At 39.7% G+C, this 24209-nt stretch overlaps 1 protein-coding gene across 13 annotated transcripts in view; it reads right to left on the reverse strand.

The window, feature by feature from the left end:
- Positions 1 to 24209, reverse strand: part of PRKAG2 (protein kinase AMP-activated non-catalytic subunit gamma 2) — a 326330-nt gene that overhangs the window by 4123 nt on the left and 297998 nt on the right. For all 13 annotated transcript variants that reach the window (XM_077997756.1, XM_077997757.1, XM_015135316.3 and 10 more), the window contains 9 exons: positions 18928 to 19009; positions 17434 to 17492; positions 14542 to 14587; positions 9648 to 9702; positions 8201 to 8327; positions 5194 to 5359; positions 4826 to 4863; positions 3573 to 3719; positions 309 to 402 (listed from right to left, as the gene is read on the reverse strand). In XM_077997756.1, the coding sequence (XP_077853882.1) occupies positions 309 to 402; positions 3573 to 3719; positions 4826 to 4863; positions 5194 to 5359; positions 8201 to 8327; positions 9648 to 9702; positions 14542 to 14587; positions 17434 to 17492; positions 18928 to 19009 (814 nt within the window). The remainder of the gene's footprint in view (positions 1 to 308; positions 403 to 3572; positions 3720 to 4825; positions 4864 to 5193; positions 5360 to 8200; positions 8328 to 9647; positions 9703 to 14541; positions 14588 to 17433; positions 17493 to 18927; positions 19010 to 24209) is intronic.

The following is a 24209-nucleotide window of genomic DNA, read 5'->3' on the forward strand; positions in this document are numbered from 1 at the left end:
AACTGAAGAGGTCTTTTCAGTGGAAAAGGTTATGATGAACATGGCAATGACTCCCAAGTCATTTAGGGGCCACTGGACCTTGATAGGATGCTCTTAACTTAGAATACATTCTATACACTTTCCTCACTCACGCAGAACACTTAAACTTCTCAACTGAAAAGAAAACGAAAACGGTTTACAAAGTAATATAGTCAAAGCCTTGATCTGTAGGTGGGTGGTGGAGAAATGATGGTTTAAATGCTGCACTTCCTGTTCTGCCCCCCACCCTTCCTAGATGCCAATGGCAAAGTCAGAAACCAGCATTTTACCTGCTGGTGTGAGGATCAGGGCTTGCAGAATATCCGACAGGGAAATAATACCCACGATACTATCTGCTTCATTTACCACCACCAGCCGATGGACCTGCCAAGAGAAAAGCAGGACACGTGAAAATTAACATTTAAAAAAGGTTTAAAATGGACATTAGGAAAAAATATCATGTCATGTTTTTATACGATAAACACATCCCTCCAGCCTGGGGAATATAGTGAGACATCATCTTTAAAAAAATGAGACAGCAGCTGGGTCTGCTGGTGCACACCTGTGGTCCCAGTTACTTGGGAGGCTGAGGTGGGAGGATTGCTTGAGCCCAGGAAGTGGAGGGCGCAGTGGGCCAAGATCACACCACTGCACTCCAGCCTGGGTGACAGAGTGAAACCCTGTCTCAAAAAAAGAAAAAAGCAACACACACACACACACACACACACACACACACACACACATCCCATAAATGAATAAATGAGGGAAAGTAGCAGCAGACAGACCCAAACGACGACCCTGGGCTCTAACATTCAATGTATTACTGTCTGATTACCTGGAAGACCCACTGCGTACTGAAGAGTCACAGCCCTGGTGGAAAACAGGGACACAGGCCGGAGAAGGAAAGAGGGGAAAACTATCTATCTACTGTCTCTAATGATACTGATTTGTCTCTAATTCAAGCAGATTTGCTTGATTACTTTTAAGAAAAAAGAGCTAGCTATGCCCTGCTGAGTTTTCAATTTTCAAAATATTAATATAGAAAAGATACACCTCAAAACACGAAGCACAACGTAGCTATAACATGCTCTTAAACTTAACAGTTTTAATTTCTAAAAGCTGTATGTCAGTTTCTAATAACTATCAGGTACTTGTCTTATTAATACATGGGAAGGAAGTCCAGATGATGACGGAAATGAAGAAACAGGGTCGTGGCTCTTACAAGGGTTTTATTTTCTGCAGTGTCTTTTCTCTGTGAAGTTCATATGTTAAGAATCGCATTCAAGAGGATAAATGAGCTATAATGAAGTGGGATAGATTGCGTTCATCTCTAGTTCTCTACTCTGAAATCTCTAATGAGTGACTGCAGAGTGTTTTGTGGTGTTTCTGTAACAGGCATTTCATCTGCAGGAAGGGAGCAGTGTCGCTATTCTCTTAAAAACTTCAGAACGGCTGGGCGCGGTAGCTCATGCCTGTAATCACAGCACTTTGGGAGGCTGAGGTGGGTGGATCACAAGATCAGGTGTTCAAGAGCAGCCAAACATGGCGAAACCCAGTCTCTACTAAAAATACAAAAAAATTAGCCGGGCATGGTGGTGCATGCCTGCAATCCCAGCTACTCAGGAGGTTAAGGCAGGAGAATTGCTTGAACCTGGGGGGTGGAGGTTGCAGTGAGCTGAGATCATGCCATTGCACTCCAGCTTGGGCAACAGAGTGAGACTGTGTCTTAAAAAAAAAAAAAAAAAAAAAGACTTTGGAACTCGGGCCGGCCGTGGTGGCTCACGCCAGTCAATCCCAGAACTTTGGGAGGCTGAGGTGAGCAGATCACAAGATCAGGTGCTCGAGACCAGCTTGACCAACATACAAAAATTAGCCGGGCGTGGTAGTGCATGCCTGTAATCCCAGCTACTCAGGAGGCTGAGGCAGGAGAATCGCTTGAACCTGGGAGGTGGAGGTTGCAGTGAGCCAAGATTGCACCATTGTACTCCAGCCTGGGCAACAGAGTGAGACTTCATCTCAAAAAAAAAAAAAAAGGGGCTTCAGAACTTGGGCCAAGGCAGCTCTGTGCCAGCTGTGCCCTGGGAGACCCTCTCTGTATTGAACAGCGATACCCCGGTAGAAAACAGGGACATAGAAAGGAGATAGGAAGAGGGGGAAATCCAGTTTTTATATTTTGTCTCAAATAATACTATGTTGGTGATGTTTCTGTCATAGCTTGCTTTAGGTAAATAATAATAATAATGTCTTGGTCATCTTTCATATGGCAGTCAACATAAATTTCTTTTAAACATTTCTCTAAAAAAGCTTTTAGGTTCATCAGTAATCCTGTGATATAACATAGCACAATTATTTGCTAACTATAATCACACATTAAAATGATAGTTCACATTTGTCTTCTACACTGAACACATTTTATTGGTTACATTCAATAGTGGATATTAAACAGTTATCTCTTGAACTCTGAAGGGAAACCATCTCACTCAGAGAATCTCTCAAGGGAAACCATCTCGCCCAGAGAATCAAGTAGTTCTTTCAGACTGAAATGACTTCCCAAATATTTTCTTGTCATCTGCTGCTGAGTCAAACTTATGTATGTCCCTTGTTGGAGGTACCTAAAAGTTAGTGCTCTATTTATGTCATATAAATAAATGGAATCATCACTGATACTGTACACCCTTCTCCTAGCTACATTAAAGCTAAAAACTTATTTTTTTGGTCCTTCTGTGAGGAGTCATCTTGTGAAGGAATTTTTTTTTAGACGGAGTCTTTTATTTAGGGTGTTACACAAAGTATATTTTAAAATCCTATAAGCATTAAAGTCTAAGGAAATCGGACTGCTGAGGTGCAGGAACCTGGGAGTTACTACATTATTTGCTATTTATCTAATTGAGGAAAAAGAGATACTGGTGGGAAGAGAGAAAAAAGTTTTATTGATTTATCATTCACTTTGTTAAAATGTACATTTTGCACTTTAGATTTTGAATTCATAAATACTCAAATGGAACTTAAAGCTTCCGGGACAACTTTTGTTTTCTCAAAACAAAATGTATCTATAGATATAGATACACAGATCTATTTAGAGACAGGGTCTGGCTCTGTTGCCAAGACTGGAGTGCAGTGGCACCACCACAGCTCGCTGAAATCTCAAGCTCTTGGATTCAAGTGATCCTCCTTCCTCAGCTTCTCTATTAGCTATGACTACAGGTCCAAGCCACCATGCCCGGCTAATTTATTTTTATTTTTAGTAGAGACAAGGTCTTCTTATGTTGTCCAGGCTGTCAAACATATATAGTTTAAACTATGAATGTATCTTACCAGTTTATTTGATTTAGCTATGATATCATGACTTTTCAATTCAATTCAACAAATCTTTAGAGATTGCCTATGTGCCAATAGTGTGCCAGGTTCTGGGACAGGAGAGAATCCCATCCGACTGAACTTGGAGGCTCCCTCGCTGGGCCCTTCCTGAGAGTCAGGCTTCCGGAGGCACCATTCACTACTGGGGACTTGTTGCAGTGGCCTTCGGGGGAGCAGGACTGGGAAAGCCGTCTCACCTCAGCTCTCACTATTCTGTCCACAATGGTCTCCAGTATTTCCAGCTTATTGCACTTTACAACACCTTCAAAATACTGTGAACGGTGCTGAAGGGCCTGGGTCACTGTGATATCTAGGTTATTGTATGTTTTCTCAGCAGCAAGATTCTGTAATGAAGCAAGAGAATAAATTATATCCTTTCATTTCAGTTCACTTCAATGACCAAAATTAGTGAGCTTAAGACAGCCTGATTTCTAAAAACTTTAATGCTTATCTGAATTTAGTACCTGCATACATCAGACGTTCGTTCTGGCTTACAACATACCATTGGTACTGTTATTTCATCAACGTAACAATCACAATTAAAGATAATCATGTTACGAGGTCTACCTTCCTTATGAAGCAACATTGTTAAACTTTGATAGCATATCCTGCCAAAGATTGCCCCCCGTTTTTACCCTCTAATGCTCTCTACCATGCATGGATAAAATCTCTGGCAAGGTGGGCTGACACCTGTAAAGCGTGGTGAGTGCTGCAGCAATGGACCTTCTCAACGAGCTCCCTGGGAAACAAGGTTTCTGCTGGGAAGAATTTGGAGGGCCCAGGGGGATCAAGCAACCGTGGAGGAAGAACAGGCTTGATGAGCCCCATGGATCCAAACGGCTGCATGGGGCTCTCATTCATTTTAGTGGGTCCCACTCAACCAAAATGCCCATCAGCATATTTCTCGGTGACTATTATGTTTAACATAACAGAATAGTGTGAAGCAAAGGGTTTGAGACAGCTACAAAAGAATGTTCAATGCGGGGTCAGCATTGTGGCAAAAAATGGCGTGCACATTTGCGGCTATAAAGTGTCAGTCCCCTTTTCTTTAGAACAGTGGCTCCCATCAGTAAGCAATGGGATGTGCCCGACAAAGGAGCCATGAGTCCACGTGTGCACTACACATACGCCTAGAGGCGAATAAATCAGGCCTCCTCCTGGGAAACAAGAACATTGAAAATACATACACATGCTGTGGCAGTGCATAAAATATTCATGTATTGTAAAGACGAGGAATTATAAAATGTTGCTAATGTATAACTAATTGCTAAACCAATGCATATTAAAAGTACAATTACTATAGAAGGTCTATAAAATTCTGATAATATCCTCACACCCCAAAAGGTTAGAAATTATTAAATTAAAAAACAAGAGAAACACATAAAAACATATTACATGAATGTTTAAAATGCATTCTAGGTGACAGATCGAACAAAATTAAAATACTTACAATTACATCAAATTTGGAATAAATATCTACAACTTTTCCTAAAAATGAAAAATACATGTTAGAAAAATGTCTTAAAAAAGAAACTCATTTAAAATCAGTTTTAATGACATAATTACTAAAAGTTAAACGCTAATAACCTTGTCTATTTTTAAATGGAAACTTAGATATAAAATCATATTTTAATGGACATATGAAAATAAACCAATTAAACATTTGTATGACCCTTTGTGCCCTTTGGTGCTGAATTTATTCACCATATCCAAGTTTTCATTTTCCCCACGTATCTCCTGTGCCAGGTCATCTCACAATAATTGCACCCTGAGATAAACAATTATTTCTGTCTGACTGTCAGCACCAAACACACAAACCTGACTCATCCACAACAGGCAGAGCTGATATTCGTCTTTCCACAAATATGTTCAAGGCTTTAATGATGGGAGTGTCTGGATGTATGAAGGCAATGTTGTGGTACGTTCCTATTCCAAGCTCATCCAGGTTCTGCTTCATGAAGGCAGGCTTTGGCATATCAGACATCTAAACAGGAAGATAAGCGCAAATGTTCTAGACCCAGAACACACCCTTTTCATGTTCAAATGTCCAGATGTGAATGAAAAAGTATGTTCAACAAATTAAAGTTCGTTTTTTCTAACAGTCTACCTGGATGCCTGAATTCACATGAGAAATTACAAAGAACTATATCTTTTGTTTGAACCAGTCTGTATGTCTATGCTTATATTTAACCAATCACAAACTCTTGCAAAGCATTAACACTGTAACATTTTTTCATCTCCCCTTCACTCACTAAAAACGTGCATAGAACCAGGGAGGAACAGGTCTATTTGGGATATTAAGACCTGTAAGCCACCAAGAATTGAATCCTTTATTCTTAATTGTTCATGTTAAATTTCTGGTCCTGCTGTCAGGATTAAGTAATATTTATTAAGAACCCACACATTTCCAAACCCAAAGCATTTGACAGCAGCTGTCTGAGCCACTGCTAAGCTAGTCCTCACGCCACCCGCCTCTACATCCTGAATTCTCCTTGGAGAGCTCCAATTTTTGTCTACTAGGAACAAAGCAGCCAGCTGAACAGAATTAAAAGAATCTTTAAAAATTAACTTTTCTTTTCCGGGGCTGTTTTAAAGGAGGAGGGATATGGCAGGAGAGAAAAGTCTAGGGTCATGTTTGAGTATAACAAAATAAGGTCTACGGTTTCAAAAATCCACCTTTTATAAAGGGTATAGTTGATTCCATCCTCCTGGTGTACCTTATAATTATCAGGAAAAGATGAACAATTAGAAGAAACAAAATGTTCAAGTCAAAGAGTTCATCAACATTCAAATCATGAGACTCCTAGAAATTTAGAGAAAAAAAAGAAAGACCTATTAGGTCATCTAGTCCATCTCAATATAGCTAATTCCCTGTTGCATACTATATGCTTAGGCTAATTTTCAAATGTCTTGAAGGGAAATGCTCCTTTTTTTTTTTTTTTTCTCAGAAAATGATCTCATAATTCAGTAAAAAACAGGCTCTGAAATTTCTTTAAGTTCTCTATTTTTATCTGGAAACCTTTAGTTAGCTGAATATTCTGGCAGCATGATTCTAATTACCATATTGGCCCAAATATGAGGCAGTGCTGGGCAGGGGCAACTTCCTCTCCTTTCTATAGAAGATAAAAATCTAAAGCAGCTCTGCGAAAGAATGAGCTCATGCTTTGACTCCCTCTTGTGCAACAGCACACTAGCAGAAATAGTTTGGGCTTGGGAGTCGGAGAGACTCCCGGGTTTGAAATCTACCACTCAATATCCACGTAACTTGGGGCAGGTTTCCAAGCCAGGTGTCCTGTGGATGCAAGGTGTGCAAACGCCTCCCTCCCACGGCCCCTGCATGGAGGAAAGCGTCAGGAGTGAGGAACGCTCGACAGGGATGCTGGCTCTACCGCTCCCCAGCCACGCAACCTTGGCAAAGCTACTTAACCTCTCTTAGCTGCATCCCTATAAAATAGGATTAATAAAAATACCTACCTGCTAGGGTAGCAGCAAGGATGAGATTATGTAAAGTACTTAGAACAGTGCTGGACATACAGTAATCAGCTCTCATGATTAATATTATTTAAAAATGACTCCAAGGATTAAGTGAGCTGCAGGCCTGGCACATGGGGGCCCTGAATACATCCTTCCCACTCCATGCTCCCTCTGTTCCTATGAAACTTCAACTACTAAAGCGGCTGCATTCCCAGATGTACAGTATGATAATGTGGATGCATCCCTAATCCTTTATTCCTAGATGATTGCCTTTATTAAACTTCAAACTTTAGTTTTTCGTAAATTATTCTTCCCTACCTTATTTCTTAGCATAGCATGGTTAAATAAAAGTTATTTATATATGTAAATGATTAAAATATAAGACTGGGTTGATTGACAAGGTATTTCTCTCAATCACTAAGCCCTCTGTGCTTCTGTAAGCAAAAGGGGCCCTCCAGCTGCCTCCAGGGCAGGAGCTTCGCTCCTTCACGCTGCACCGGAACGCTACTTTAGGTCCTTAGGTGAAGCCATGGGGAGGAAAATGGGAAAGCTAATTTGAAGTACATTTTTAATATCTGTTACATTCTTTAAAAAACAACTCTTCAAATTACCTCTTCAGAACCCCTAAGACCTTCTACTGGTTCTATCTGACTGATTACTTATAACCTCAAATTCCATACATGTAATTAAAAGGAAAACATAAAAAACCCTCTTATAAACTCTCTGTTCTTCCTGAGTCTCTTTTAATATTTCCAACCAAACACGCTCAAAGTTCTGGATGACTATGGAGGCAGCTCATTTCAAGTAGCTGAGAAACCCTGCAGGTAATACAGGCCTTATTTGGGCCAACATGGTATTCTTGTGTCAAAATTTTATTTGTTTTGGGTTTTTCTATCACTGCTGCAGTTTATAATAAGATAATCTTGAGGACAGTATTTTTTTTTTGGAACATGTTTCTAAAACTGTGACACCAATAAAAGCAACATAAAGCAATTTTTACTCTAGATATTAGTTCAATTTATCTTGTACAACAGTCCTTAATTAGACTGACTTGCAGATTGCCTTCTTTCCCCTATGTTGGTGATAAATGTTTTAATTTAATGAGAGAATGCCGAGTTTTGTTTTTAAAGTTATTTTGATACTTGCACTAAAAGGACATTGCTTTTAAATTGGAATCAACTTTAAGAAAGTACAATTCAGATAGTAGTAAGTTGAGAAACTGAAGTTTAGAAAGGGAGATCTCAAAACTAACAATTTCTTCTATTGAGGGTAACAGGAGCCAATTTACTTGAAGTACATTATTTAATAAGTAAATGCAATTATGTCTTTAGAAACGCTAAAAACAACTTACAAAAAGCTGGAGGAACTTGAGGATTCTTTTGTGGGTGAGTATATAAAGTGCATTCCCACTGATAGGGTCAATAACTGGCAATCTGTGGATTTTATTTTTGATCAAGGAGTATACAGCATCGAAGAGGCTGTGGGAAAAGTCGTTAGAGTTGTTAGGAGGCTTTCAAGAAAAATCAGAACATTTGGACTACCCCTGCCTTAAAGCACTTCCAGTGTTTTTATTATTACAATAATTACAGTGTTTTGGAAGAGTTTTAAATTAGAGATCTCACCAAATTTTTCATTTTTCACAATCTATGTTAACATATCTCAAATACAAGTGCAAGCTACAAATCTCTAGAAGAGGAGATTTTTTTTTGGTTTGTTTTTTTGAGATAGGGTCTTGCTCTGTTGCCTGCTGTCATGGCTGACTGCAGCCTTGACCTCCCGGGTTCAGGTGATCCTCCCACCTCAGCCTCTTGAGTAGCTGGGACTACTGGCATGCACCACCTTTATTTTTTGTAGACATGGGGTTTTGCCGTGTTGCACAGGCTGCTCTCGAACTCCTGAGCCCAAGCAATCCACCGACCACGGCCTCCCATAGTGCTGGGATTACAGGCATGAGCCCTTGCGCCCAGCCAGGAAGAGGAGTTTTTTTTTTAGTGTATTTAGTGATTTTATTTGAAAGATAATATAACCTAAATCCTTAGAAAAGCAAACAGATGCATCATATTAGCAAGAGAGCAAAGGCTGTAGCAGCAAGCCCCCTGCATTGGTGAGTGGGCAAACTGGCTCTACCCTGGGCCGGCCTGGCTAGTAGATATTGTAGGGCCAACACTTCTGTTCTACTTGGTGCCTCTCCTGGGACTGCCAGTAAGAAGGTTGTTACATCTTTTTGTTAGGACTTGTAAATAAAGTGAAAATAAATGCTTTAATCTTTCTCTGTACAGGATTTGAGTTTGAAAGATGCTTTTATACAAATGTGGAAATGTATCACAGCCAAACCAGAAGGCTGGATAAAAAAGGATGGCCCAGACGACTACATAGAAGGCAGCTCACGTTCTGACCACATCTGAACCGACATCTCACATACACTGATGTTTAAACACTAGTGTGGAGCTGAATTGCCACAGGAGTTGTTTAAATGCATATTCCCAGGCCCTATCCTGATTGAGCAGGTCAGGGGTAAAAGCCCAAGAATCTGCAATTTCAACACACCCCCCAGATTGGCCGAGATCTTCATGATGGTTTAGTATGACCCTATTACTAGCCCATTATCAATCCTTAGCAACACAATGGCTGTGATTTTTCTAGTGCTACTAGGTTTACTGAATGCATACAGTGTAGTTGGAATTAAGGAGGCCATGGGAACTGTTTAGAATAAAGAACATGTTTATTTGTTTCTTTCTATCATGGTGATAAAACACATACATCTGAATGAATGTTTTCAAAGGAAAAAAAAAGTTTACCTTGCATCTGGAGATATATTCACTAAAGGCTTAAATGTTTCTTGTAAATAAAGCTCTGTATTTATAGAAAGAAAATATGCAGTTAGTAACACATTTGCTGTTTGCAGTTATTACATAAATTCAAATACCCTTCAGTTTACAGTTAATAGAAGGATTAAAAACTCAAAAAGAAATTTAATTTGCCTAAAACCCCTGCATTAATTACAGTTATGGCTATTTTAAACAACTTCCAAACTGTTTTCAGGATGTTGCATTTGAAGAAAAATTAAATATTAAAAACCAATTTGACAGTAGGTGTTTATAAAATCAGGAAAAAAAGAAATCTGATAAAAGAGCAATACCAGCAGAGGTCACTAGAATGCTATCAGGTTCATATTACTCTCAAGAAATGAAGCAATTATGAAATTAAAAAAATTAATTTCCATAAGTTATAAGATAAAATCAGTTATAACAAACTTTGTTCTTTAAATATTCTTAAGTATTATACCAAATTAATGCTCAAAACCTACTGCATTGTGGGCATCTTTCCAGCATATAAAAACTTTTTTTCTAAAGATATCAACTGCAATTAATTTGCTTTTCCAAAGTTTCTTTTTTTTTTCTGAGACAGAGTCTCACTCTGTCGCTCAGGCTGGAGTGCAGTGGCATGATCTGGGTTCACTGCAATCTCTGCCTCCCAGATTCAAGCGATTCTCCCACCTCAGCCACCCAAGTAGCCGGGACTAAAGGTGCATGTCACTACACCTGGCTAATTTTTTTTGTATTTTTAGTAGAGATGGGGTTTCACGATGTTGGCGAGGCTGGTCTCGCACTCCCGACCTCAAGTGATCCACCTACTTCAGCCTCCCAAAGTGCTGGGATTACAGGCATAAGGTACTGTGCCCAGCTTTTTTTTTTTTTTTTTTTTGAGAAGGAGTTTTGCTCTGTCACCCAGGCTGGAGTGCAGTGGCATCATCTTGGTTCACTGCCTCCCAGGCCCAAGCCTAAGCCTCCCAGGCCCAAGCAAGTCTCCTCCCTCAACCTCCCAAGTAGCTGGGATTACAGGTGTTTGCCACCATGCCTGGCTACTTTTTTGTATTTTCAGTAGAGACAGGGTTTCACCATGTTGGCTAGGCTGGTCTCGAACTCCTGACCTCAGGTGATCCACCCCTCTCGGCTTCCCAGAGTGCTGGGATTACAGGTGGAGCTACTGCATCCGGCCCTAATTTTGTATTTTTAGTAGAGACGGGGTTTCACCATGTTGGTCAGGCTGGTATTGAACTCCTGACCTCAAGTGATCCACCTGCCTTGGCCTCCCAAAGTGCTGGGATTACAGGTGTGAGCCACCACTCCCGGCCTTGCTTTACCAAGGTTTCTATACAGAAGGTGTTTAAGAATATTTTGGCATTATTATTACTATCAAATACCATGTAATGTCAAAATGTAAATATACTTAAACCTTGGTCTAACAGTACTTGTACAGTAGAACTGGATAAGTATCTATCTTGGTGTTATACAATCTCTGTACAACAGGCCGTACAGATCCCATGACAAATTTGTTTAGCTTGGTTTGACAAAGCCGTAATAAACCAAATCCATCACTCAGTGAAACTTCTAAATCACATGGATTTGAAAGGGCCCCTGGGGTGTAAGAGAACTCCAAGATGTGTTCTGATTTCACAGCCAGTTACAAAGCTTGCTTCTCCTATCAAGCATATTATGGGAAACATAGAACCAAACTCTTCAATTTTGAATTCAAAATTTTCCTTTAGTTGGTCCCTCCATTTCTACCAGTGTTTCCTTCAGCACCCTGCAGACTGGGTCTGCCGTGATTCCCACCCCCGGTCCTCTCCACCAACCCACTATGACAAGTCTCCGTGAGACCACCACCTTCACAATCATGAAATGTGAATTTAAGAAATGGTTCCATGGCAGAAAAGAGTATCATGATTTTATAGGGTGAATGTCAATGTGACAAAGAAAAGAACATGGTCTTCAAATTACTTCCATGCTATTTGCTCCAAGCCATCTAGTTTGAGGTTCATTTGTCCTAAGTTTCTCCATAATTTGTAAAGAAACAATTATTAGGTTTAAATAAGAACAGATGCTTGCTTTGGTTCAAGTTAGGCATGCCTCTGATGCACTTCTTAATACCAAGGCAAATCTCTGAGGGTTGGACTTAGTAGAGAACGGTGGCCCCACTGTGGACAGCGGGGTGGAGCTTGGTTAGCTCATTCATCTTCACATTCCTGGCCCTAGGATAAGGCCCTGCCTGCTGTAGGTGTCCTATACATGTCTATAAACAGAATGGACAATACTTATATTGTTCAGCTTTAGTACAGTAGCATACTATCAAAATTAAGATAGAAATAAAGAGAATGTTTTAAATAACATTTTATGATGAGCATTTTTTCATGTGTCTGTTGGCTGCATAAATGTCTTCTTTTGAGAAGTGTCTGTCTGTATCCTTCGCCCACTTTTTGAAGTGGTTGTTTTTTTCTGGTAAATTTGTTTGAGTTCTTTGTAGATTCTGGATATTAGCTCTTTGTCAGATGAGTAGATTGCAAAAATTTTTTCCCATTCTGTAGGTTGCCTGTTCACTCTGATGGTAGTTTCTTTTGCTGTCCAGAAGCTCTTTAGTTTAATTAGATCCCATTTGTCAATTTTGGCTTTTGTTGCCATTGCTTTTGGTGTTTTAGACATGAAGTCCTTGCACATGCCTATGTCCTGAATGGTATTGCCTAGGTTTTCTTCTAGGGTTTTTATGGTTTTAGGTCTAACATTTAAGTCTTTAATTCATCTTGAATTAATTTTTGTATAAGGTGTAAGGAAGGGATCCAGTTTCAGCTTTCTACATATGACTAGCCAGTTTTCCCAGCACCATTTATTAAATAGGGAACTCTTTCCCCATTTCTTGTTTTTGTCAGGTTAGTCAAAGATCAGATGGTTGTAGACATGTGGTATTATTTCTGAGGGCTCTGTTCTGTTATGTTGGTCTATAGCTCTGTTTTGGTACCAGTACCATGCTGTTTTGGTTACTGTAGCCTTGTGGTATAGTTTGAAGTCAGGTAGCATGATGGCTCCAGCTTTGTTCTTTTGGCTTAGGATTGACTTGGCAATGTGGGCTCTTTTTTGGTTCCATATGAACTTTAAAGTAGTTTTTTCCAATTCTGTGAAGAAAGTCATTGGTAGCTTGATGGGGATGGCACTGAATCTATAAATTACCTTGGGCAGTATGGCCATTTTCACAATATTGATTCTTCCTATCCATGAGCATGGAATGTTCTTCCATTTGTTTGTGTCCTCTTTCACTGGCCATTAGAAAAATGCAAATCAAAACCACAATGAGATACCATCTCATGCCGGTTAGAATGGCGATCATTAAAAAGTCAGGAAACAACAGGTGCTGGAGAGGATGTGGAGAAACAGGAACACTTTTACACTGCTGGTGGGACTGTAAACTAGTTCAACCATTGTGGAAGACAGTGTGGCGATTCCTCAAAGATCTAGAACTAGAAATGCCATTTGACCCAGCCATCCCATTACTGGGTATATGCCCAAAGGATTATAAATCATGCTGCTATAAAGACACATGCACACGTATGTTTATTGTGGCACTATTCACAATAGCAAAGACTTGGAATCAACCCAAATGTCCATCAATGATAGACTGGATTAAGAAAATGTGGCACATATACATCATGGAATACTATGCAGCCATAAAAAAAGGATGAGTTCATGTTTTTTGTAGGGACGTGGATGAAGCTGGAAACCATCATTCTCAGCAAACTATCGCAAGGATAAAAAACCAAACACCGCACGTTCTCACTCATAGGTGGGAACTGAACAATGAGAACACTTGGACACAGGAAGGGGAACATCACACACCAGGGCCCATTGTGGGGCGGGGGGAGGGGAGGGGGGGAGGGATAACATTAGAAGATATACCTAATGTAAATGACAAATTAGTGGGTGCAGCACACCAACGTGGCACATGTATACATATGTAACAAACCCGCACGTTGTGCACATGTACCCTAGAACTTAAAGTGTGTGTGTGTGTGTGTATATATATAAAGTATGTATGACCACACACACTGCAGTCTTTCCTGCTACAATTATGATTCTCAATGGAGAATAATGTCAGCACATCAAAGAAGTTGTATTATGGCCAGGTGGCACATGCCTGTAATCGCAGCGCTTTAGAAGGCTGAGGCAGGTGGGTCACCTGAGGTCAGGAGTTCAAGACCAGCCTGGCCAACATGGTGAAACACCATCTCTACTAAAAATACAAATATTAGCCAGGCATGGTGGCAAACACCTGTAATCCCAGCCACTTGGAGTGTGAGGTAGGAGAATCACCTGAACTCAGGAGGAGGAGGTTGCAGTGAGCCGAGATCATGCGACTGCCCTCCAGCCTGGGCGACAAGAGCGAAACTCTGTCTCCAACAAAAAATAAAAAAAAGGAAGTTTTATTAATAAATCAAATTCATACCATTTTACTTTTTTGTACTATAATTTAACAGCAACTGAATACAAAGTACATTAGATTAACTAAATGTAGAAAACCAGGAGAAATCGTGTTTTTCATGGCTCAGTTTAACCATGTCCTCTGGTTTGAAAATGCTTAAAGAGTGTTACTCCTTGGTCTTTGTTCATTTTGTTCTTTTCTCCATAACTTAACAGTCTCAACTCTTTCTCATACCCCCATTCCATCAGGGCACCTTTGTCTTTTTTAGGTAAAATCTTTTACTTTTTAAATTTTTAAATTATCATTAAAACAACTTTTAAATGTTCAAAAAAAAAAACATTTTATGGAGCAGAGAGAAAAGGATCTGCAAAATTAAAACACACTTTTCATACTAAGCATAGCTTTCCTGATACTAAAAGATTTTAAAAGTCCAACAGTGCTTACCCCTCCAGGTTTCAATTTTATGTTCCTCTAATTCATAAATCTGTACCTGCAAATAAAAGAATTCTTATTTTTATATATATATATATACGACATAGAAAAAATATTTGGAAAATGAAACAAAACATAGCTTTCATAATAGCATTTTCTATTTACAATTAGAAAATGAGGTGGCCAGGTACGGTTGCTGATGCCTGTAATCTCAGCACTTTGGGAGACCAAGGTGGGCAGATCACCTGAGGTCAGGAGTTTGAGACCAGCCTGGTCAATATGGTGAGACCTCATCTGTACTAAAAATACAAAAATTAGCCAGGCATAGTGGTGGGTGCCTGGAGTCCCAGCTACTCGGGAGGCTGAGGCAGGAGAATTGCTTGAACCCAGGAGGCAGAGGTTGCAGTGAGCCGAGATGGCACCACTGCATTTCAGCCTGGGCAACAGAATGAGACTCTCTCTCTCAAAAAAAAAAAAAAAGAAAGAAAGAAAGAAAGAAAATGAGGTGAGATATAGAGGAAAAAATGTATCTGCAAGTTTTTTGTTTTTTGTTTTTTTTTGAGACGGAGTCTTGCTCTGTCACCCAGGCTGGAGTGCAGTGGCACGATCTCCACTCACTGCAAGCTCTGCCTCCCGGGTTCACGCCATTCTCCTGCCGCAGCCTCCCAAGTAGCTGGGACTACAGGCACCCACCACCACGCCCAGCTAATTTTTGTATTTTTAGTAGAGATGGGGTTTCACTGTGTTAGCCAGGATGGTCTCGATCTCCTGACCTCGTGATCCGCCGGTCTCAGCCTCCCAGAGTGCTGGGATTACAGCTGTGAGCCACCATGCCCGGCCTTTTTTTTTGAGACAAAGTCTCACTCTGTCACCCAGTCTCACTCTGTCACCCGGGCTGGAGTACACAAGTGTGATCATGACTCACTGCAGTCTCAACCTCCCAGGCTTAAGTAATCCTCTCAACTCAGCCTCCTGAGTAGCTTGGACTACAGATGCACACCACCATGCCTGGCTAATTTTTGTGTGTGTGTGTGTATTTTTTTTTTTTTTTTTTGTGGAGATAGGGTTTCACCATGTTGCCCCACTGGTCTCAAACTCCTAGGCTCAAGTGATCTACCCTTCTTGGCTTCCCAAAGTACTGGGACTATAGGCGTGAGCCGTGCCTGGCCTGTATCTACAGATATTAGAAAAACTTCGGGCTGCATATTTAGATATAACTGCTTTTTTTGTGATTTTGATATCATAATCTACTGCTGAGATTTCTTATATGGGATTTGCTGCATGTCATAGAAATCTATCTATTCGGCCAGGCGCGGTGGCTCACGCCTGTAATCCCAGCACTTTGGGAGGCTGAGGTGGGCAGATCATGAGGTCAGGAGATTGAGACCATCCTGGCTAACACGGTGAAACCCCGTCTCTACTAAAAATACAAAAAATTAGCCGGGTGTGGTGGTGCGCGCCTGTAGTCCCAGCTACTCGGAGGCTGAGGCAGGAGAATGGCGTGAACCCGGGAGGCGGAGCTTGCAGTGAGCTGAGATCGTGCCACTGCACTCCAGCCTGGGCGACAAAGCGAGACTCCGTCTCAAAAAAAAAAAAAAAAAGAAAAGAAATCTATCTATTCAAAAATCATACTTGTGCTGATTTTGCTAGTTCAAAAGCAGAGGTATGACCATTATAAGGAAAGCCAGTATTCATTTGCATTGGTAATATTTAAGAAATAATAGATTTCATGGGAAATAAATACAAGATATTTACAAAACCTTCAGTAAAACTTCCTAAGAGTATGGGGTTTTTTGTTTTGTTTTGTTTTTCGGAGACGTAGTCTCACTCTGTCATCCAGGCTGGAGTGCAGTGGCATGATCTTGGCTCGCTGCAACCTCCATCTCCAGGGTTCAACTGATTCTTGTGCCTCAGCCTCCTGAATAGCTGGGATTACAGGTGCCCGCTGCCACACCCAGCTAATTTTTATATTTTTAGTAGAGACAGGGTTTCACTATGTTGGCCAGGTTGATCTCAAACTCCTGACCTCAAGTGATCCACTGGCCTCGGCCTCCCAAAGTGTTGGGATTATAGGCATGAGCCACTGCGCCTGGCAAGAATATGTTTTATGAAGAAACTCATTTTTGTATTTTATGTAAGAATTTAATTATTGGATAATATTGAGCATTATGCATAAAGCAGTATTAATTGAATTAACTTATACCTTTTAAGTACCCCAAATAGGACCAGTTAAATAGAGTATGCAATTCTGTCCTTCCTCCCACCCTCATGAACAAACAAACAGAAACTAAAAACACAAAACCAAGCAGGCCGAATCTCAGACACCACAAAGTTAGATGAAGGACAAAAGTGGTTTTGAAGCTACGCTCTTCCAGAACCACTGTACCAGGGACCAGAGAGTTCTGCTACTAAAATTAGCCAGTAGCTGTCTTTTCCTAATTAGCAGGAAAATGTCAAAACTGAATTTCATTTTAATGACTCATTTTTTCTTCTTTAAAATCACAAAGTACATAGAATTCTTGTTCTGCAATTGCTGGGATAACTGAATTAAGCTCTACCACATCAACAGGCCTGAAGAGATAAGCAAAACGTACAGAACGTCTAGCTAACAAATAGAATTCTGCTAAGCCGAGGAATTCTGAAAGCTGAATAAAGAATCTATTTCCTTTTATTTTTCCTGAGAATCCCTTCTTTGAGTTTCATATATACGACTTACGGTAAAGATAGTTTTATACTTAAGTTCCCTGCACGTTATATATATTTGGAAAATCAACCACCACCAGCACTCCATACCAAAAAAGAAAAACCTGAAAACATTAAAAATCTTAAAATACACACATATACCTATACACATACATAGATATGTACAGCCCAACTACTGACATAGGAACTGGTGCCACTTACCATAGGCGATTTATAGTATCTATGTAGTATATTTATGAAATCTGTAATTGTTAGCATTCCTGGAACAAAGAATTATATGTTAAAAACAAAGCTATGAAAACATTTTAAAAAATTCCAAATGACAAGTGAGCTTAGAATATATACTAGAAGAGCTTATAAAATACATTTTGAAGATATCAAGCAGAGTTTAATATATTATTTAAAACTATTGATGTGTTAATTGTGCATACCAAATTGGATATACAAATTTAGCTGAAATTAAACCTGACAGTAAGTACTATGGAACTAACCACAGAATTTGGAAATCAATGAGAGAAAACTTATTAACTGATACAAATTTGAAAAAAGAATTGCAGTTACATGCAAATAATTTTAAATACTTTAAGATAAAGTATTCCATAAGCTTGAGAAACGTGACAATTCTGGACACTTGGATTGTTTCCCAAGAAGCATTCTAAACACAATGGTTTTAACAAACAGTTGCCGTGTATTGAGTGCTTTTGATGTGCTAGACACTAGGATGACAGGGATGAAAAAGACATGAACTTCTTCCCTGATGAAATTAAAACCTAGAAGCAGGCGTAACAATCATTTCAAAATCATGTGAAGAATACTAAGAGAGACAATGGCATTGTCTGCTGTGATTCATAAGGTAAGTAACGATGGCATTTAGATAGCTGTAAGTTACACAACAGTTTTAACAGTATAACAATGGTCTGGCAGAGACATCAGTCATGTTTACAGCATCTAATTTGCCCTGCCACAAAGGTGTGCACCAGCGAGATGAGTGTGAGGCCCAGGGATGCTGTATGCCATGTGCGGCCCAAAGTGGGGCGGCTGGCTCACATCTGACTGTGGTGTCCTACGTGGGGTTTGTTCACTGGGCTGGTAAAGACATATAAGCTCTTCAGAGAGCCAAAAAGTTGCTAAATTAAAAGAAATTCAACAACAACAAAAGCTCCATAAAAGTTACAACAGTGTGTATTCTCAATGAGGAAGCAAAGAAAAACAGGACAACAGTGTTTGGACCTTACTAGCAGTTCCACCTTCTTACTCAGTATGTAAAAGCAAGGATTTGTGTGTGTGTGTGTGCGTGTGTGTGTTTGTTGTTGTTGTTGTCTTTTTGACAGGGTCTCGTTCTGTCACCCAGGCTGGAGTACAGTGCAGTGATCATGGCCTCGATCTCCTGGGCTCAAGTGATCCTCCCACCTTGGCCTCCTGAGTAGCTAATTTTTGTATGTTTTTGTAGAGGTGAGGTCTTGCTATGTTGCCCAGGCTGGCCTCGAACTGCTGGGCTCAAGCGATCTCCCTGCCTTGGCCCCCCAAAGTGCTGAGATTATAGGCATGAGCCACTGCACCCTGCCAGCAAGAAGGTTCTTTAACTTGGAAACATGTTTACTAGGTTGAATTCCAAACTGGCATCTATTAAAATACTTCAGGCTTTCTGCTTTCAAGGTTTCCATTTTCGGTTTTCCTCAGGCCCACACTGCTTACCTACAAAACTTTGTTTTTTACTCTCCCACAGTGGTGCTGCTCGGACACCGTTGGCTACCAAAGCAAAGAAGGCCTTTTTAACCTGAAGAAGAAGAGGAGAAACAAAACACACTTTCAAAGTCCAGGAAGAAAAATATGTTTGTTTTTTTTTTTTTTAGACAAGGTTTCACGCTGTTGCCCAGGCTGGAGTACAGTGGCACGATCTTGGCTCACAGTAACCTCTGCTTCCCGAGTTTAATCAAATCTCTCACTTCAGGCTCCCGAGTAGCTGGGATTACAGGCATGCACCACCATGCCTGGCTAACTTTTGTATTTTTGGTAGAAACAGGGTTTCACCATGTTGGCCAGGCTCGTCTCGAACTCATGACCTCAAGTAATCCACCCACCTCGGCCTCCCAAAGTGTTGGGATTACAGGCGTGAGCCACCGCACCTGGCCAGAAAAATACCCTTAACGAACACATTTGACCAAGTCTTACCAGTTATCTTCCACAGTAAGTTTTGTAAGTTTGATAAGCTAAAAATAACGGAATTTATTAACATTACACCTAAAGGCATACAGGGATTAGAAATTATTTTTGAAACTGAAATAATGCAATTAACTTCTATATTTTTCTTATTGTATCTGAAGACTCTTGTCTGCATAGATACTTTATATAATTAAAACCATACAAAAGAATTAAACTTCAGGGTCTAATATCTCTTATATACGGTTATTAATTCATCTGAAAACACTGAAATTGTATCAAATTACCTGAAATAAAAATTTTAATTAATTTTCAGCTCAGTGCTGAAAATGATCCTGTAAATTCAGACAGCAAATAAGTACAGGGAAAATGTCCAACCTTATTAATAACCCAAGAAATGCAAATTAAAACAAAGTATCATTTGTAGATGCTAAATAAGCCAATATTTTAAAGCCGTAGCTCCTAATACAAGGGCTATTATAAAACCACTGGTAGCACCAAACATTGAGAAAATATTTTTTCTAACACAGCTTGTGTCAAGAATCACAAAAGTATTCATATTGCTTGAGCAACAGCTTTTTCTCTTTGAATTATTTTAGGAGTAGGATTCCTGAATCAACAATGTTCCATGTGACATTACTTCTAACCTTGAAAACTGAAAAAAAATCCACCTCCCAAACAAAAGAAAACTTACCAAGTACTAGCATACCAATGAGAAAAAAAATCAAATAATTAACATAATTATGATGTTTTCATAACTATATCAAGAAAGGTCAATGACAATAAAAATGTAACTGTAAAATTATACATTATGATACTTATAAAAATACGTGTTTAAATGGAAACAATGAGAAATGGGCAAAAAAAATTAAACTGATATATTAAGAAGCTGGGATGGTAAAATGTTTCTTTAAAAAAAGTGTTACACTACAATATGGTATAGTTTTTTTTTTAACTAAAAGTAAATTATTCTCTTCTCACTCACTACTTAAAAAAAACTCTTGTTGGCCAGGCATGGTGGCCCACGCCTATAATCCTAGCACTTTGGGAAGCCACCTGAGATGGGCAGATCACCTGAGGCCAGGAATTTGAGACCAGCCTGGCCAACATGGTGAAACCTCATGTCCACTAAAAATACAAAAATTAGCTGGGCATGGTGGTGCACACCTGTAATTCCAGCTACTCGGGAAGCTAAGGCACAAGAATCACTTGAACCTGGGAGGTGGTGGCTGTAGTGAACCGAGATCACGCCACTGCACTCCAGCCTGAGTGACAGAGTGAGACTCTGTCTCAAACAAACAAACAAACAAACAAAACAAACAAAACCTTTGTTAACTTAATAATGAAAACAATTGCAGGAACCTAGGGCAGATTACTTTAGGACTAATAACTTAGTACCTATTTATTCCCTTATTGTGATACACTTTGCCTTATATGGAACTACTCATGATGTATCTAGTTCACCTACACAAGAATATAAGGACTACTGGTGCATCAGGGGAGCTCATCGATTATTTCATGCATTTATTTTAATCCATCCAGCACTGAGTCCTGAATATAGCAGGGATTGTATATATTAGTCAAATGAACTACAAGAGAACGAAGATGGGGAAATGAGTAGAGCCAACCCAGTGATATGGGAGAGCAACAGTAACTGAGCGGCATCCAGAAACTCATCAACTGTTTCTGAATCACACCTTTATCAAAAAGGCACAAATATACACTGTTTCTGTAACTAAATGGCATCCAGGAAAGGTGTGCCCATTTGAATGGTTTGCTATTTGTACCCTGGGCATCTCTGATCGTGGTCCTAGAATATATTACAGAAGAATATAGTGGAGAAGTCGCATGTAAATAGACTTTAAAACACACTGAATATCTAGTAAGTTTGCTAAACTGGTTGGAATAGAATGGGAATGGGGGCACCTTTTATGTTTTATTTATATTTTTTTTTTTGGGGACGGGGTCTCACTTTGTCACCCAGGCTGGAGTATAGTGGTGTGACCTTGGCTCACTGTAGTCTCACTGCACCCTGCCCCCACCTGCCCCTGCCGGGCTCAAGTAATTCTCCCACCTCAGCCTTCCAAGAAGCTGGGACCGCAGGCACATGCCATCATGTCCAGATAATTTTTTCTTGTAAAGGCAGGATCTTGCTATGTTGCCCAGACTGGTCTCACACTCCTGGGCTTAAGTGATCCTCCTGCCTCGACCTCCCAAAGTGTTAGAATTACAGGCATGAGCCACTGCGCCTGGCCAGGGGCATCTTTTAAAAGCACAAATTGCTTACCGTTTCCTTCAAAATGACAGATTTAGCAGAGAAAATAAATGTTAAAAACCATTCATGAGGATCATTCATGAAACCCTAAGTAGCCATAGGTATTGAAAAGCTATTCCAGAAAGTTCCGAGTTTGGCATAATGAAATAGTTGAAAACAACTATACAAGTTGTACAAAAGCCAGGAAACACTATTTGAAGGCTCTGGAGGGCATCAACACAGGGAGGATTCTGGGAGCCACAATTCTTGAAAGAAAAGAAGGCTATGAACTGAGCACCACATTCATTCTGCAATTTTTCTGAGGGCTTTTCCCACATCATCTTCACACAGGTGAATTTCAACAAGAAGCTGAAATTTATCAAGAAGAATCAAACAAATCCCAGGTAAGATAAACACAAAGAAAACCATAACTAAGCATGTCATAGACAAGATGCTAAAAACCAAAGGTAAAGGGAAAGTCAGCCAGAGGGAAAAAGACACATTGACTTTCAAAAGGGTAACAATCAGGCTGACGGTTGACTTTCCAGCAGAAACTGTGAAGGTCAGAAGACAACAGAAAGAAAACTTTAAGATGCTAAAAGAAAAAACCTGCCAAGCTAGGTTAGAGCATACATCCAGTGAACACATCCTTCAGAAAGGATTTGCAAAATAAGATTTCTCGGATAAACAAAAGCAGAGAAAATTGTCACCAACCAACCAGCATTAAGAAATACTTAAGGGAGGCCAGGCGCAGTGGCTCATGCCTGTAATCCCAGCACTTTGGGAGGCTGAGGCGGGTGGATCACTTGAGGTCAGGAGTTCAAGACCAGACTGACCAACAGGTGAAAAAACCCTGTCTATACCAAAAATACAAAAATTAGTCAGGTGTGGTAGTGAGCGCCTGTAATCCCAGCTACTCGGGAGGCTGAGGCAGGAGAATCGCTTCAACCCAGGAGGTGGAGGTTGCAATGAGCGGAGGCCATGCCACTGCACTCCAGCCTGGGTGACAGAGTAAGACTCCGTCTCAAAAAAATAAAAAGAAATACTTAAGGGAGTCCTTTGCACTGAAGGAAAGATTCTAGACCTGCACAGAACTGTAGGAGGGAACAAAGAGCACAGGAGAGGGCAGAGATGTAGGTAAACATAAATCAATACTGTGTAAAGCCAGAGTAATGATATCCTGTGGGATTCATAACTTATATAGAAGCAAAATATACAACAATAGCACATACGGTAGGAGAGGGTTTAACTTCTGTATACTTTTTTTGCATTGTTTGGGAGATGGTAAATTATTATTAAAAGATGGAGAGTAGTAAGCCAAAGATGCTACGTAATCTGTAAGATAGCCTCTGAAAGATTAACAAAAGAATGTATAACTAAGTTCACATGTTCTCCTTCATTTGTGGGAGCTAAAAATTAAAACTGAGCTCATGGAGATAGAGAGTAGAATGATGATTACCACAGGCTGGGAAGGGTAGTAGGGGTGTGTGGGGGGGCAGGAAGTAGGGACAGTTCGTGGATAAAAAATTATAGTCAGCATGAATACGATCTAGCATTTGATGGTACAACAGGGTGACTACAGTCAACAATTATTTATTGTACATTTAAAAATAACCAATAATTGGGATGTATGTAATGTAAATAAATGATAAATGCTTGAGGTTATGGACACCCCATTTATCCTGATGTGATTATTACACATTGTATGCCTGTATCAAATTATTTCATGCACCCCTTAAGTATATACATACGATGTACCCACAAAAATGAAAAAAGAATGTATAACTAAAAAGCTAGCAGAGGAGAAAAATGGGTTAAACATAGTTTGTTAAATCGAGCGAAGAAGGAATAAAAGAACAAGTCAATAGAAAACATAAAAAACACATAGCAAAATGGTAGACAAACCTACCTATAGCAGTAATTGCATGAAATGAAAATGGACTAAACAGTAATTAAATGCTATTCTAGGCATTTATTGTATGGTTTAATTGCAATTGTTAATATAGAAAGTAAATGAACCTTGTATGTGACCTAAGTCCTGGGATCCTATTAAGGACTGCCTTTCTCTAATAAGGGCGGAGGAGTCCAATGGATCTAAACCATAGAAGAGACCATGTGAGAGCCAAACAAGAGGCCTTCCTTTAGTGGACACATTTCTAGAAGCTTCTGGAAGAGACTATTGTATCCAGCTTCAAGACATAAATGACTGAGCACAGTGGACATCTACAATCAAAAATCTCTGGTCAAATGATGTAGTAATTTAAAAAATCCAAGAATAAATATTGTTATTAGCTTAGTTTGTGAATATTTTGATATTTAATGTTTACACCTTGTACAAATGATCACATGTAGATCCAACAGATTTTAATGGACACTTTTACACTACAGTGAGCCTCATCACACCTCAAGCTTAAAAGAATGACACCAACAAAAGCAGGGGTTTAATTTTAACACTCAAATATGATGACTGTTACTTCAGACTCAGAAAAAAAATCCTGCTTCCCTATGATAAATTCTCAGACTAATCTGCTACGAAAACGTTTAGTCCCCCAAATGCTGCAGT

This window comes from Macaca mulatta, chromosome 3, assembly GCF_049350105.2.
Source record: "Macaca mulatta isolate MMU2019108-1 chromosome 3, T2T-MMU8v2.0, whole genome shotgun sequence".
NCBI classification, from domain to species: Eukaryota; Metazoa; Chordata; class Mammalia; order Primates; family Cercopithecidae; genus Macaca; species Macaca mulatta.